Source organism: Emydura macquarii, unplaced genomic scaffold, assembly GCF_026122565.2.
Source record: "Emydura macquarii macquarii isolate MOO-44397 ecotype Brisbane River unplaced genomic scaffold, CSIRO-AGI_Emac_v2 contig_1253, whole genome shotgun sequence".
Taxonomy (NCBI): domain Eukaryota; kingdom Metazoa; phylum Chordata; order Testudines; family Chelidae; genus Emydura; species Emydura macquarii.
In genome coordinates this window covers 88,229,057-88,245,578 of record NW_027131390.1, presented here as the reverse complement: position 1 = coordinate 88,245,578, position 16,522 = coordinate 88,229,057, and the positions used below count along the sequence as shown (strand labels likewise).

Sequence of the window (16,522 nt, the reverse complement as noted above, 5' to 3'; positions counted from 1 at the left end):
TTATGCCCCTCCAGCATGACCATGAACCATTGATAACTACTCTCTGGGAATGGTTTTCCAACCAGTTTTGCACCCACCTTATAGTAGCTCCATCTAGGTTGTATTTCCCTAGTTTGTTTAAGAGAAGGTCATGCGGGACAGTATCAAAAGCCTTACTAAAATCAAGGTATACCACATCTACTGCTTTCCCCCATCCACAAGGCTTGTTGCCCTGTCAAGGAAAGCTATCAGGTTGGTTTGACATGATTTGTTCTTGACAAATCCATGCTGACTGTTATACATTACCTTATTATCTTCTATAGTTTGCAAATTGATTGCTTAATTATTTGCTCCATTATCTTTCCGGCTACCGAAGTTAAGCTGATGGGTCTGTAATTCCCCAGATTGTCCTTATTTCCCTTTTTGTAGATGGGCACTATATTTGCCCTTTTCCAGTCTTCTGGAATCTCTCCTGTCTTCCAAAGCTTTTCAAAGATAATCGCTAATGGCTCAGATCTCCTCAGTCAGCTGCTTGAATATTCAGCAGCTCCTCATTCAAGCTCCTCAGTCAGCTGCTTGAATATTCTAGGATGCATTTCATCAGGCCCTGGTGACTTGAAGACCTCTAATTTGTCTAAGTAATTTTTAACTTGTTCTTTCCCTATTTTAGCTTCTGATCCTGCCTCATTTTCACTGGCATTCACTGTTAGAATTCCAATTGCCACCAACCTTCTTGGTGAAAACCGAAACAAAGAAGTCATTTAGCATCCCTGCCATTTCTGCATTTTTATTACTGTTTTTCCCTCTTCATGGAGTAACGGGCCTACCCTGTCCTTGGTCGTTTTCTTGCTTCTAATATATTTGTAGAATGTTTTCTTGTTACCCTTTTTGTCTCTAGCTAGTTTAATCTCATTTTGTGCCTTGGCCTTTCTAATTTTGTCCCTGCATTCTTGTGTTTGTTTATATTCATTCTTTGTAATTTGATCTATTTTCCACTTTTTGTAGGACTCTTTTTTTTAACTTTTAGATCACTTAAGATCGCCTGGTTAAGCCAGGGTGGTCTCTTGCCATACTTCCTATATTTCTTACGCAATGGGATATTTTGCTCTTGTGCCCTTAATGTCTCTTTGAAAAACTGCCAGCTGTCAACTATATACACTTCTTTCTTGTTTCACTAGAAACATACAGTGCAGATTTTAAATTATGTATCTAAATCTTAGACAAACACTTGTAATTAAAATAATCTATCCAGTCTGTCAATATTAACGTTTTGGAATTTGCCTTTCTTTCCATTGACTGAATTTATAACATGTCAAAATAGTTAGATTTTAGTGTGTTAGAAGGTCATTTAAGTTTGCACAATGAATTCCAGCAACAAACTTGTGACCTCTAGAGAAGAATATTTTTGGTCAGAATATAGTAAGTGTACTAACTTAATATTTGTGTTTTGATTAAGGACAAACAGTCATGGCAAAATGAGTATGAAATATACAGCTTGCCTGGAATGAAGCATGAAAATATCTTACAGTTTATTGGTGCAGAGAAACGAGGCACCAACATTGATGTAGATCTGTGGTTAATTACAGCGTTTCATGAAAAGGTATGGTCAGTTTTGACAATGAATAATATATTATCTATTTAATTTCATTGTAATTTTATTAACATCCTGTAGCCTAAGAACAAACTTAAAGAAAGGAAGGCTGTGTCAGTTGGAATTTCAGACAATTTAAAAAAAGAACTGAAAGTTTCACTTACCCACCAAGCCCTCCTTCCGTTTTTGTAGCCTCAGAGATCATTATCTTCCTCTCACTTCCTCCTCACTCCCCAAAAAAGTTTCTCTCCTAGTAGAGAAGCTATAAAAAAGTCACTGGCATTGATCCTTGCCAGAGGAGGATGCTGTTTCCTAAAACAGCACAAAAATATAATTTTATAAGGAAGTGGATCTTCAAAAGTTTTTCTTTTAATCAAGGTCCATCAGTTATATTGAGTTTCAAATAGGACATTTTTATCACAAATTGAAATGGTTTTCAGTGGTGGAAAGCTCGCTACAATAAAAAATAAGTGTATGTACAACAAAATAAGACCATTGTTGTTACTACTACCCCATCTAGCCTTTGTGATATAACTTAAATTTCTTGTGTCTTAAAATATTTTTTATTCTATTAGTTTTAAATATTAGGACTTGTAAAATTAAAGCAGTGGTGTAATAGCATAAACAGTTAATGGGAAATCAAGGGCTTTGGTATGAGCTATGTGAAGTCAGGAAGTTTATTTCCTGTGTCAGTCTTGTAAAAAATAATTATTTAATATATAAAGGTTCTACATAATGTAAATATGAAATTGACTTACGCTGTCATATTCAGTATTTATAGTTTGAAAAATACCATGCCTCAGTCCTAAAAAATACATCCATCAGGTTAAATGTAGCTTTTGATTCTAGCTGTTGCTTTGTTCACTGTAAAGTCTAAAACAAGACAGCTACCTCACATTTTTATATCTGTATATTACATTTCTTTACATATGTCAAACTAAACCAACAGATAAATATTTCCTTTTCTAAAATGATATGGTCTACTTAATTGGTTCTGTCTGAAATTTTTTAAATCACTGCCGTTACCTCTTAACAACCAAGCTTACTATCATTGAAGGACGGGAGACAGATACTAACCTTTTTCCCGGTTTTTGTACGCTTGTCAGTATTTAGTTTATTGCCAATTCAGTTTCCCTTGTACAGTCAATCCATTTCCTCTTTTGTGTGGGCTTTACTCACAGCAACAAGTGAGAGACAGACACTTCTCTGTTTTTAAAAAAAGGGATATGTAAAACCAAAAAAGTTGGCATGCGGGATTCAGGAGGATAGGCGTGCGCATGGGGTGTGCCGGGTGTGCCCAGGCACACCCTAATGCAGGGGAATCATACATACCTTTTTTATCCGGGCCGCAAATCTTTTTGACGTGGCCCTTGGCGCCTCCTTGCTGTGTTTAAAGTTGCCACCGAAAGAGTGAAGGACATGCGATCTTTTGGCGTACGGAGCGGCAAGATTTTGTGATGGATGGGAACAAGCTGCGATCTGCTGCCAAAATTGTTGGCTATGACGCGGCGAGAATTCCACTGGTGGGTAATTCAAATGTTGGCTGCCAGTGGAATTGAATTTGACTCCCCGATAAAGATTCCCTGGAAATGTGCTGCGCACACTTATGTTCAGGAGTTGCATAGTATCTGAAATATTTTTAACTCATTTTTTATAATTGACTAGATTTATAGTCCATAATATGAGAAAAGGTAAAGAAACAATCTTTCTCGCTCATAATTTCTCTCACTCTAATAATAATAAAAAAAAAAAAAAAAAAGGCTCTGAATATCATTCAGATGGCTTAGAGAAAGTACGTACGCATTTCAGCACGGTGGTTGGGGGTGGATCCACAAAACTTTTTTGACTTTGTGCCCAGAAAATCGGATCACCCTGTTGAAAGCCAAGAAATTCCAGCATTTATCTCCAACAGTGTTTAATTTTTAATATTTAATTTTCTCTTTGACTGTTCTTTTACAGAATGGTTTCTTAATATCTACCATAAATTGCCTTCCTTCATCTCTAGTCTTTTTTTAGTTTTAAAATTTGCACATTTGACTCCCAGTTATTTAATCTTCTAATAAATGAGGATACTGGCAAGTAACCAGTGATCATATCTCTTTAATTCTATTACATTGTTTGGTTATTGTGTGAACTATAGATCTGTCCTGTAAGTATTTGTATTAAGAGATGACCAATTGGATTGGAAATGAATACCTTTTTTCTAAATACCTATAGATTGTATATGTAATCATGCATGCTATGTATATGGGTTTCTGAAGAAACAGCCATGATTCTTCATATTTGTGTTCCAGGTACACTATCATTTTTTTAAAAAAAATCTCTAATTGTTTTTCCTTCTGTTGTACAGGGTTCATTAACTGACTTTCTCAAGGCAAACGTGGTTTCTTGGAATGAGCTGTGTCATATTGCCGAAACGATGGCTAGGGGTTTGGCTTACCTTCATGAGGATATACCAGGTCTGAAAGATGGACATAAACCTGCCATATCCCATAGGTATACTATATTTCAGATATTGCCTATTACCTCATTATGAATTAAGCGTGATCTTAATCATGTATAAAGATATAAAAACAGTATGGCTATGAAATACTTTATAGTAGCTAAAATAAACATTTAAAATCCCGTTAAGTAAAACAGCACTACAACTTTATATTTTCAAGAAAAATCTGTTCTAGGTAACTTTTATTTTTATAACTTTGAAACGCAACTGTTTAAACTATAAGTTAATATGCCTGATGATTTAAAGCAGTCTGTTTGTATAAAATGTAAGTGAATTACTACTGAAAATGACTACTGCTCTCAATGTGAGATACCCAGTAAGCTACTTATAAAGAAGATCTCCACATATCTCATCTATCCCTTCAAGTCCAGATGACTGTATCTACAGGCTGATTAGATAGATACTGAAAGCAAGTATTTTAGTACACCATCAGGTCTACTTTGCATATATTACAGTACCTACTCAGATCCCAGTGCTTGAGGTTATGCATATATTCAGAAGTAATAAGTCCTTATTCTGTACCACTGAGGTCCAATGTGAGTTTTATCATCGACTTATGAAAGGATCAGAGCCTTCAACCCCACCTGAGTTCTGTATGGGTGGAGCCCTGAACTTCCATGGAGTCAAACTTGACTTCAGTGGGTCTGCTCACTTACTTAGTTAGGCACATGCTTATGCGCTTAGCTGGGTTGGGAAGAAATTTGGAAACTCCTTGTAACTTTTAGAGAGATGCTGATTCCACTCTCTCCATTCCTAGTTAATCCAACTTCTGACAGTTCTGAAATCAAATACAAGTATTAATTAGCATTTTCTGTAGGTTCATTTTATAATTATACCCAAACAAAAAAAAATTAATGTGAAGTTGAGTACAAAGCAGTAACTTAAAGGTGTGTTTTTTTTTTTAAAAAAAAAAATAGAATTAAGATATAACCCAAACATAAACATTTGAAAGTACAGAATTTCACAAAGTACCCAAAGCCTTAACTATACCTCCTTTAGTGATATCAAGTAATCTTTCCTCCTTATTCCTTTATTGCCTGCTTTGTAAGATATATTTTGGGATCAAGACCTTTTTTCTAACTTGAGTGCACAGTTCATGTCTTTAATTTTGAACAGCTATTATCCTTGTTCATTTTGCAGGTGGACTACTGAAAAAGTGCACCACCATTGGTTTAATATCTTTGTGTAAATGCTAGCTCAGAGTCTGACTTGTAGATTGATGTTTATAGAACTGATCCAATTGAAACCCCTTATAGAAAGTGAGCATCTCAAAGGATCAGGTCCATATTTAGCAGTTGGAATGATTGCCCATATTATCCTATTTGTCAAATCAGGAATTTGGAAAGTAGGCTTTTTGTGGAGTGTGACAGTGACACAACTGATGTCCTAATGCATGACTAGGGCTCTTAGGCACTACAGTAATACAGATGATAAGGCTAAAGTTGATACAAACACTGAGTAGTCACACTGATGTAAATAAAACTAAGTGCATAAAGTTGTGTTAATGTAAGGCCCAGCTCACATCCCCAGGCCAGGCGGTGTGGCTGTCCTGTCTGAGCAAGTAAGTGCAGGGAAGGAGGGTGGCAGAGCCAAGCCTGCATTTGCGTTCTCCTCTCCACCACAGATACAGACCCCCCTCTCCCTGGGGCAGCTGTGAGGTGGCGCTGGGCCCCCTCCTGTCCTGCACAGGGGTGGAGTGTGAGGCCTGGGGGGTGGGGGCAAATTTAGGTTTGGCCCCTGGGCACTGGGGAGATTAAGTACGTCACTGGGCTAGGGAGATGGTGTGAGTTGGATGTGGGGAAGTGGGAAGTTGGTCTGGAAACTTTCTCACTTTTTAAAAAATAGTGTGAACATCTGACTGGTGTGAGGTGGGGGCTTATAGGAATATGATTAAGACAAATGTATTATGCATACATGGAATGAAACTCAAGTGGTTTCTTGCACCGTTTGTATAATTATACACTCCCAGTGACTTACTACCTACATATTTACATGAGTAATGGCTTAAACCACTGTTCTCAAAACTCTTGCAAGTGACATCCAGCTTCAGGAAATAAAACCAATCCTATGGTATGAAAGGACTATACACTTTAATTCATACATTTACTGCTCTGCCGTACTCTTTAGGAGATATTAGTAGAGGTCTTCATAATGCATTTCGTCTTCTTTCTCACATGCTTTCAGCAGTGAAATAAGCCAGGTGTTGCTATTTAAAATACTAACAGGAGTATCTGAATTAGAACCCACTTAAATGGGCAGTGCACACCACAGGAGTTTTTATTTCAGACAGTCTTGCAGATAAGGTTACAGCTCTGTTACAGTTGCAGAGAAAACCTTCTAAATGTGAAGACTGAATTTAAAAAGTAAAATAAATAAATAAAATAAAACACACTGGGGAGCAAATGTGATGAGTGTTCAACTTGTCTTTTCCTAGTTGGTATGCTCCACACTTTGGGGAAACACTCTCTTAAGAATAGTTTCTTTTGGGTAAATAAGTATTTTCAAAATGGGCACATGTATCAAAATATAAAGATGCTGTTTATTATCTAAACTCTTTATTTTGATATATTTTAACTTAATAAAAGTACTGAATCAGTTCAGTATATAAGCAGGCACACATTTGTGCTGTTTTTATGGACCCATTAAAACATATCTAACATATGCATTCTATCTGTATCTATCTATTTCCATTTGTATCCTTTAATGATCCTATAAGATTGTAGAATATGGTGTTCTTCTTGAGTATGTCAACTTCATTATTTAGCTAAATTAAAAAAAAATGAAAAATAAAACCAATATGTAAACTCCTGTATTTTCAAAACGTGGGAATTTGATGACAATTACAAATAACCTTTTCCTTTTAGTGTCTCTCTCCCTTTCATAAGATTATATTTCCCGTTACCTTCAGTGGATTTGCTGCTTTGAAGTTGTGATTTTTCTATTAAGTTTAGCCTTTTTAAGACACCAAAAGCAGTCTAGTTGCCTGCAAGGACATGCTGAAACAATAGCCTGTAGTGTTCTGTAGTGGGTTACAGAAGTCTTTTCAGAAGCAGGGGATATTTTTTGCCTTAAGCGAGTATCCTAACAATTATTACCTTCAACAGCCTGAGTGCTTTTTACTTTTCAAAAAAGAATTGCTGTCCAAACAGCCCCCATTTGAAGAAACAAAAAATTAAATCACAGGGCTGTCATGGAAAACAAAGGAAAATGTGTAGGGGAAAAAAAAGATGGGTAAAGAAAAGGTAGCTGAATTTTTGAGGAGGAGAGAGATCTGGGTTGTAAGTTCCTGCAAATCAAATATTCATAGGAGAGCAGTAGAAAGACTTGAAGAGGGCAAAGGGGCAGGCTTTACTACCTCCTTGCACAAAGTTTGTTTATATTCAGTGTGCACAAACAAAATGTTATGCTAATAGTGTTATAATTGACATTTTAATTGCAGAAAAAAATCCCCTTCTGCTCCCACATTCACAAAGAAAGCACCACTTCTACACTGAGTGCAAGCATGCGAACTTTCAGCTTCACAGTTCTTTTTTTGCTCCTAGTTTTCAGAAAAATTACCAGCCTGGAAAAGATCTGATGATAGAATTATCTCTGCCTAACCCAGGAGTTCTCAAACTTTTTTTTTCCTGGGACCCCTCTGAAAATATTTCAGGCTGTGACAACCCCCCCCAAAAAAAGTGACAACCCCCACTTCATACCTTGCTACACCTCCCATGCCATGCCACCTTTGCTACTGCGCTGCTGCTGGGAGCAGCGCTGCCTTCAGAGCACCCGCCAGCAGCCACTGTTCTCCAGCCACCCAGCTTTGAAGGGTTCTGGCTGTCAGCCATGCACGGGACTGACAGCTGCACTCCCAGCATGCATGGGGTTGATAGCTCGGGGCCTCCTCCCGCATAATAACCTCACAACCCCTTCCAGGATCCTGACCTCCAGTTTGAGAATCCCTGGCCTAATCAGATAACAGGCTGATTTACAGAATGTGTTCTGATAATCATGGGTGGTGGTGGTGGTGGTGGTGTATTTTTTATTTTGTTAATTAAATATGCAAAAAGACCCTATTCAGCTAACCAGCATGGTGTAATCAGTATCTGTAATTATTTTAAAAACGTTTTACAATATAACCTAAGTGCATGTTTACACAAGCCCAAAGGTACTTTTACCCTTCAAACAAAATAAGCAGTACTTCTCAAAAAAGTTAGATTTATTTTAATGGGCACCGCCATAAACCGAAGTGTAAATATATACTCAAGTAAATTTGACCCTTGGAGTTCCTCCAGGTCCTGTGCCACCATTGTTCTCCTATCAAATTGGAAAGAGTTCTTTCTTTAGAACTAGTTGATACAAGGGGTTACAGTTCAGCAATGAAAGGTATTCTCTTCTGTTGCAGAACTCTGAGAGCTACTTCAGCAGTGCTCCTAGCTGCAGTTGACCCAGGTAGTGAAAGTCCTTAACTAAAAATTGAATAAGGATTCAAAATACCATGCTTGTCTTTCTAAAGTAATCTGTCCTTAGTTAGAAAAATAGTATCACCCTATCCAACACATCTGCTCTGAGAATCTTCAAATCATGCTGATTTACTTATCTTTCAAAGTTTTACTGCTGATAACACTACAGAATTGATTGATGGATGAGTAAGCTGATATCCATTCTGTCTGGATCATCATCAAATGTTTCAGCTATAATAAATCTGATTGTATAACATGAAACTTGTTTGGGAGTGGGATAATGAGGGAAGAGGTGGCTACCATTGAGCTCAGTTTTAGGAAGGAGGAGCCCATTGGGGCTAAAGGAGAGCAGTATCTGAAAGGTATGGATCACCTGTCTGGGGAGTAGTGCTGGGAGTTGCTCCCAGCTCCAGGGGAGTCTGTGCTACTGAGCGAATAAGCAGCAGCTTCCTCTATATGGGAATATTGCTTTGTAATCTCAGAGTTGATGGAGTGAACCACTCTGAAGGTGGTCATATCATCTAAATTGGGCTGAAGCCTGACTGATGTGGAGTCGTTCCTCCCTCTTAGGAGTTTGTGAAACTTAAATAGAACGTTTAAGGTGAGAGTTGATTTGGTGTCGATTGATTTTAAAAAGGTGCTCACCCTTTCCCCTCTGTAGGGAGTTGCAGTATCACTGTGGTGATTGCTTAGTGACAAATGAGCTGGCATGTACTGGGATGGAGCTCTTTCTGCTGCTCTTTTGGCACAAGCAGAATGGCCCTGATTTGAGGACTGAGAGCTCTATTCCACCTTTACCCCAAATGTGGGAGATCCTGAAGCATGTAGGCATTTCCCTTGGAGATGGTTTGCTCCCCCCAGATTGTCCGATGTATCTTTATCTATTGCAGTCTAAATTAACCGACTTCTTCTCTGAGGAGCAAACTCCCTGATTCTCCACCAGAGGTTTGGCTTACACTAGTTCTGATTCTCTTGCTACTTTGAATTCTGAGGGAAGGAAACCTCTGGAAGTATCTTACCAACTAAGGATCTTATAGATAAGGATCTTACCAATTTAGAACTTGTGAATAGCAGGAGCAATATCTACGAAACTGTATCATCAGACTCAGTGAATTACAACCCTCTTTCTTTTAATTATTCTCAGTTGCCACTGGTTTTCTCTATTAAACCTTCTTATGGAGGCATTAGCAAGTATTAAGAACTCTTTAAATTTAAAATTCTGTTGGGTGGATTATGAGAGGATTTGTTTAATAGGCAAGCTAGATGCCCCTCGCAGCTAAATCAGATCTGGAGCAGGAAGAACTTAGTTATAGATAATTTGACTCAAATTGACAATAGGAATATGCAGAGCTTTATTGATGTGTTAAGGCAAATTTAAGAGAAATTGACTTTTTTTCCCCTCTTGGCTTACCATACACAGGATATCTGAGGTTTCAGAAATCCTGTTTCTTGCTTTAAGTACTGCCAAGAATAATTCCCCATCCCTTAGAAATCCTCTAAATATCTCAGTATCAGAAAATGCAAAAAATTTGGCCCTCTGAAACTCAACGTAAATAGGCCCTGGATTGATTTGCAGTTTTTCAAGGAGATAATATTCAGGGAGACAGCCCCTTACAGATATTGATCTAAATCAGGTATTGGTTGATAAAGGTTCATTTTTATTTATCGTCTAACTCTGTTAAGTTTATAAGGCACCTTTTATATTTGAAACATTCATGAGGTGGGAGGTGGAATTTTTTTATTGGCATATAGCTTCTAGATTTTGGAATTTGAGGAAATAACTAAAGCTAAAGCTACAGTAGAAAACACTCTCGAGAGATCCTTACTCTAGGATATTCTCAAAAATAATATAAGATGCAATTCTTCAGATCTACAAGAAAAGTCTGCTTCTTATTTATCTTACAAGACTATATCTCAGGATCTTAATTCAACTCTTCCTCAGCCAGTTTCTAGAACTTTTCATACTATTGATTTAACTGGGACTCCTAAATTTGACCCTCCAATCTTTTCTAGGCCCCCACCAGCTTTACCATTCCTCTTCCCTGAAATGGTGCTATTTTTTTTTATGGGAGCCTTGGAGTAAATTTCCTTTACTTTCAAAATCTCCCACATAGATTACTCTTCAGAATAAAGTGGTATTTGGAGATTAATCAAATTCGTAGAGTCAGGCTGTTGGCTCAATTTCTTTGTCTGACTGGATTGTCCGATGTCTTTTCCTCCACCCAGAGAGCTTTTGCTAGAACGATATACATATTTTACCCACATAAATTCCAGGATATAAAAATAAGATGAATTATGGTTTTTTTTTCATTTTTGGAAACTTCTGATTTGACTTTTTTTAACAAGAAACATGGTTAGTGAGTCTGAAATGGTAATATTGCCTGGTTTTGAATCCTTTCTCAAAGGAGGAAATTGATTGTCAATTAAGAGGTCTAGTCTGAGCATTTGCACATCACAGGCCACAGAACCTCACCCATGTACCCCCGTACTAGATCCGTAACCTCAGGCTAAGTTACTGAAGTCCTCAAATCATGATTTAAAGAGTTAGTTACAGAGAATCCACCATTTACTCTAGTTCAAACCTGTGTCCCATGCTGCAGAGGAAGGCAAAAAAACCCACTCAGGGTCTCTGTCAATCTGATGGTCAGGGGAAAATTCCTTCCCAACCCCAAATAAGCCCTGAGTGTGTGGGCAAGACCTATCAGCCAGACATCTGGGAGAGAATTTACTGTAGTAACTCAGAGCCCTCCCTGTCTTGTCCTGGTTTCTGGCCACTGGAGATATTTGCTATTAGTAGTTGCACATGGGCCACATGCCATTGTAGGCAAGCTCTTCATACTGTTTCCCTCCATAAACTTAGCATTCTGGCCTTCAGTAAAGCATAATGAAATTTGAGCAATTTATTTTAGCCCAATGACAGTCTTTCCGTGGACCTTTTTCTTTCTCCCTGCTGAAGTTTTTCAGGAGAATCTTGATTGATAATCTCCAGTCTTGGCTAAATTATTTACTGTCCGTAATCATCTTGGATGGATTCCATCTGGCTGGAAGTCTAGTTATCACATTTCCTATTTTTAAAAAAGAGGACAAAGAATCCTGTTCCATAAATAATCCTGCTTAATTCACCTTATTAGTCTGTTAGATGTGGTAAGGAAAATTTACTTCAGATCTTTACTATATAAAGTTGAAATATGGGCTCTAGAGGCTAATTTACAAGAGCAGTCCAGCTTTAGGGCTGGTAGAGCCACCGTTGATAATTATTTTATCTTGTGTGATTTATAAATACACTGCGTTGAGTACTAAATTATATCCTGCTTTCATAGATTTAAAGATAGCATTTGAGTCTATTAACTGAGATAAATTTTGGGTGAAATTAAGAGGGATGGGTACTAATCTAAGATTGTTGTATATTTCGGAAGTTCTATACCAGAGCAGTATGGCTGGGAGAGGAACTAAAGCCAAGGGAGAATGTAATAACATTTTCCCTTATTGTAAGGGAAGACTCCAGGGATACCTACTAGCGCCTCTTCTTTTAAATGTTATGAATTAATGACATGATGAATGTTTTTAAAGAGAGAGCATTTCTCTCCACTGCACGTTACAGGTAGATCTATCCTAGTGTTATGTGCCTGGTGGTTCTTCTTTGGTTGGAGTCCCTGCAGGTGCTCAACTTTGCATGTCCCTGCGCCTCCAGTCGGAGAATTTTTTACAGTAGTACCTGGTTGGGCTGCACATGTGCTCTCCCCGTCTTGTGCCTGTGGTAGCTGTTAATTAGCACTGTGTGGGCCCCCCCCTTCAATTCCTTCTCAGCTGCCCTTGATCTGAGTTGGAGCTCCAGCAATGCCTTCCCTTGATTTACCTCAAAGAAGTGATTATCAGCTTTTTGTATATAATTAGTATAGCTAGATTACTTGACTTTTTCCCCCATTTAAAAAAAAAAAAAAAAACTTCATAATTTCATCCTGTCTGGGATATTCCTTTTGAAATGCCAGGCTCTCCTAGATTTAAATGTTGCCTCTCCTGTCATGAGGCAATTCCTATTTCTGACACACATTCACAATGCATCAGGTGCCTGGGTACTCCAAAAGTATAGCCATTACCTGAGTTAAGGAATGTGCTATACTCAGTTTTTTAATTTATACTGTTTTTAAAAGATTTAAACAATGTTAAGTGTAGCTGTCCATCCTTAAATTCATGCTGTCTCCTAGCTTTTGTTATCTCTTTGATGTTTAAATATACTCTTATACCATAAATGTTATGTTTTTCAAATTATTATGCATATGCAAGATCCTTTGTTTTGTTATATTAATACTTTTATTCTTAGATTTTTTGATGTTGAAATATTTGGGTAATTTTTTTCTTTTCCCTCTCCCCTCCCCCCTTAATTTGAAGGGACATCAAAAGCAAGAATGTGCTGTTGAAAAACAATCTTACAGCTTGTATTGCTGATTTTGGCCTTGCTTTAAAGTTTGAGGCTGGAAAGTCTGCAGGTGACACACATGGACAGGTAAATTGATTTACACAAAATGAAGTATTTACTAACAATGCTTATATTTAAGTTTGTATCTTAGAAGGTGTTTGTTTACAAGGTGGTCCAACACTTGGTTGCTACTGTAGGCTGAGCTTATTGCACAGACCAAGAGCTCCTAGCATCCCTCCAAACCCTCCCACTTTCTCTGTGCTATCCATCTATCCCCCCTCTAAATCAGGGACACTCTGCAACTCCCCCAAACTGTCCCCTCCAGAGTGTGTCCTCCATTCTCTCTGCTATGCTAGAAGTTTTATTTGTCCTCCATTCTTTCTCCCAGTGTCAAGATTCCTAATTCTCTTCCCTGTGCCAAGGAGGCTGAGCACTTGCTACTGGAAGGCAGTAATGGGCACTATGAATCATAGACAATTAGAGGTGTCAGCAAAGCCACAGCTTCAAAACAGATGACAGAGGCTTCATATGTGACCCCTTTTGGTTTTCTACTTTCTACTAAAATTAGTAGGGTTCTTCTTTGAGTGCTTGCTCATATCCATTCTGATGTAGGTGTGTTTGCGCACCATATGCACCAGTGCTGAAAGTTTTTTCCCCTAGTGGTACCCGTAGAGCCAGCTCTAGCGCCCTTTGCAGCAGCACGTGTATGCGTTCACATATATGGCGCTGCCAGCCCCCACCCTCTCAGTTCCTTATTACTGCCCATGATGGTGCTGAAACAACTCTCTTGCTCTCACAAGTCTCTGTGTCCCTAGTGGTTTCTGTTCTATCTTGTGCCAGTGTATATAGTTTCAAAGTTCTAGAAAGTTGTTTGGTTAGTATTAGCTAGGTTTGCAGCTAGTAAGCTCCTAGGGTCAGGGTATGCCCTGGTCCCTGGGATTTAAGCCCTGTGCATCTTGTAAGAAGCCTATGCCACTGAGCGACCCGCATCAGAAGCTGTCTGAGGTGCTTGGGAAGCCCATCTCTTTGCGAAGTGCAAGATTTGTAAGAGCTTGCGCCCGAGAACCAAGAAGGACCTATGTAAGACTCAAGGCCCTTCTGATGGAAGCGGCGCTCAAGCCGGCGTCGGAGCCAAGATCAGACTTGGGACCGAGTAGCGCAGCCTCATTGAAAAGTACTCCCCCAGCACCATTTGTCATCGCCGGTGCCAAAGAAGCGCCAAAAGAAGGCACACTTGGAGAAGGAGCACTCGCTGGCACTGAAGCCAGCTAAGAAAACCTCGGAGAAGCTGGAATCTGCCCGGAAGGGGTCTCTGCCTGAATGGGAGTCAAGTCCGACTCCAGGGAGCAGCAGAGGCCCACGCCACTTGTTGGTCCCTTCTACGCCTGAGGTGTTCCAGGTGATGAAGGACCTGTTGGCCTTGCCGGTGCGGCCTACTCCGCGAGAGGGTAGGTCAGTGCACTGAGGAACAGACACCCCAACCGAGGGTTCACTGAGGGGGACGCCGACATCAGCACAATGGCCCTGGCCCTTGTCCGCTCATTGCCCTTCAGTGCCCTCCAGGCACTGGTCGCAAGAGCCACGCCGGGACAGATCGAGATCGAGTCAACAGTCAACAAGTGATAGGCACCAGTCCCGGGGCATTGGCACTGATCCTCCAAGTGTCAGCACTCTTTGGGGTCCCGAAGTTCTCCGAGCGCTGGGCATCATGTAACATCAGCACACAGCAGGGCACCAGAGCCGCTCCCCCAGCACCAGATCTCTCCGATAGTGAGGTGCAGAGAAGCAGATGAGGTCGGTGCCCCAGAGGTCACTGGAGCGTTCTTCCCCAAGCTTGGGAGATGAAGTTGTACATGCCTGCCCGCCTCCCCTCCCCCCCCCCCCGAGGGGACAAGCTGCGAGTGTCCCCATGCCGCCACAAATGGGGGGGGGGGGGGATTTTTGGCTGCAAGGGTATTAGTCTGAACCCTGGCAGTACTCTAACCCCTGGAGTTTCGATGCTGCACTCCTCAGAGGACATCACTACAGCACTGGCCTTAGACATTGACTCAGACCGTGAGGAGTCGGTGGCCATATTGTTGCAGGAAGAGGTGCCCACACCCCCTCAGATACCGGCCTTCTCCTCATCCTCCCCAGACGAGGCAGTAGCAGGCCCTGCTGGATGATTATAGGTCACATCAGGACCTCCTAAGAAGGGTAGCAGCTAACCTGGTCCTTAAGATGGAGGAGCTCGAAGAACTGGTGGATGAACTCTTCGGCATCCTGGTATCCACAGCCCTTTCTAAAGTGGCCCTACCTGTGCACGAGGGAGTGGTCAAACTGGCAAAGGCCTTGTGGCAAACCCCAGCGTCTCTGTCCCCTACATCCAAACGAGCAGAGAAGAAACATTACGTGCCCGCTAAGGGGTTTGAATATCTATATACACACTCGGCTGTGGGCTTGCTGGTGGTGGCAGTGGCAAATGTGCTCTACTCCAAAGAACAAAGAGGCAAAAAAGATGGGCTTATTTGGATGTAAAATTTATTCAACAGCAAGCCTGAAGCTAAAGGTAGCTAACCAGCAGGTGTTGCTGAGGCAATACCACTTTAACATATGGCAGTTGCTTGAGAAATTTACCGATTCTCTCCCCCAGTCTTTAGAGCAGGAGTTCGAGGCCATCCTGGAGAAGGGTAAGACTGTGGCCAGGGCCTCCCTACAGGCCGCTTCAGACACAGCAGACTGCGCAGCATGGGCAATGGCCTCTGCAGTGTCTGAGGAGGGCCTCGTAGCTCCAGTCATCTGGTCTCAACAGAGGTACAGCAGTACAGGACTTCACGTTCGATGGCGCCACTCTGTTCGCAGACCAAACTGACTCTAGGCTGCACGGTCTAAAGGACTCTAGGGCCACGTTGCCATCTTTGGGCCTTTATATCCTGTCCTCATCAAGAAGGCACTTCAGGCCTTTGCTGCAGCAGTGATTCAGAGGACAGTCCAGGGGAGAGCCCTATAGGAGAAGAAACAGAAGTTACAAATGCTGCTGGTGCAATTCACTGGCACCTTCCTTGAAGCCAAGCCTGAGCCGCCATTCCTCAGGTGGAAAGAGAGGCTTTTGAAGGTGCACCCGAGGTTGACCAACCAGTTTGTGCTCAAGATCCGGTCTCCCACCTGTTTGCCTCCCACCTTGCCCTCTTCCCTCTGGCCTGGAGGGCAATTACGTCGGACTGCTGGGTTTTGAACATGGTGGCTACTGGCTACATCCTTCAGTTCACTTCAGTCCCTCCTTCCCATCCTCCTTCCCTGTTTGTCTTCAGGGACCCCTCTCACGAGCAACTCCTCATCCAGGAGGCTCAAGCCCTTGTGCAGTTAGGGGCAGTGGAGGAGGTTCCTCACACCTGAGGGGGAAAGGGTTCTATTCAAGGTACTTCCTGATCCCCAAGGCGAAAGGGGGCCTCAGACCCATATTAGACTTGAGGGCTCTAAACAAGTTTCTCAAAAAGAAAGTTTCGTGTGGTCTCCTTATGGTCCATCATTCCCTCTCTGGATCCGGGCGACTGGTTCACCGCACTTGATTTAAAGGACATTGACTTCCACATTGCTATCTTCCTGGG

The 16,522-nt window shown here is 40.9% G+C and overlaps 1 protein-coding gene across 1 annotated transcript in view; it reads left to right on the top strand.

The window, feature by feature from the left end:
- ACVR2A (activin A receptor type 2A) overlaps positions 1 to 16,522 on the top strand; it is a 98,808-nt gene that overhangs the window by 69,776 nt on the left and 12,510 nt on the right. The window contains exons 6-8 of the mRNA XM_067549494.1: positions 1,436 to 1,579; positions 3,921 to 4,066; positions 12,908 to 13,022. Coding sequence (XP_067405595.1) covers positions 1,436 to 1,579; positions 3,921 to 4,066; positions 12,908 to 13,022 — 405 coding nt within the window. The remainder of the gene's footprint in view (positions 1 to 1,435; positions 1,580 to 3,920; positions 4,067 to 12,907; positions 13,023 to 16,522) is intronic.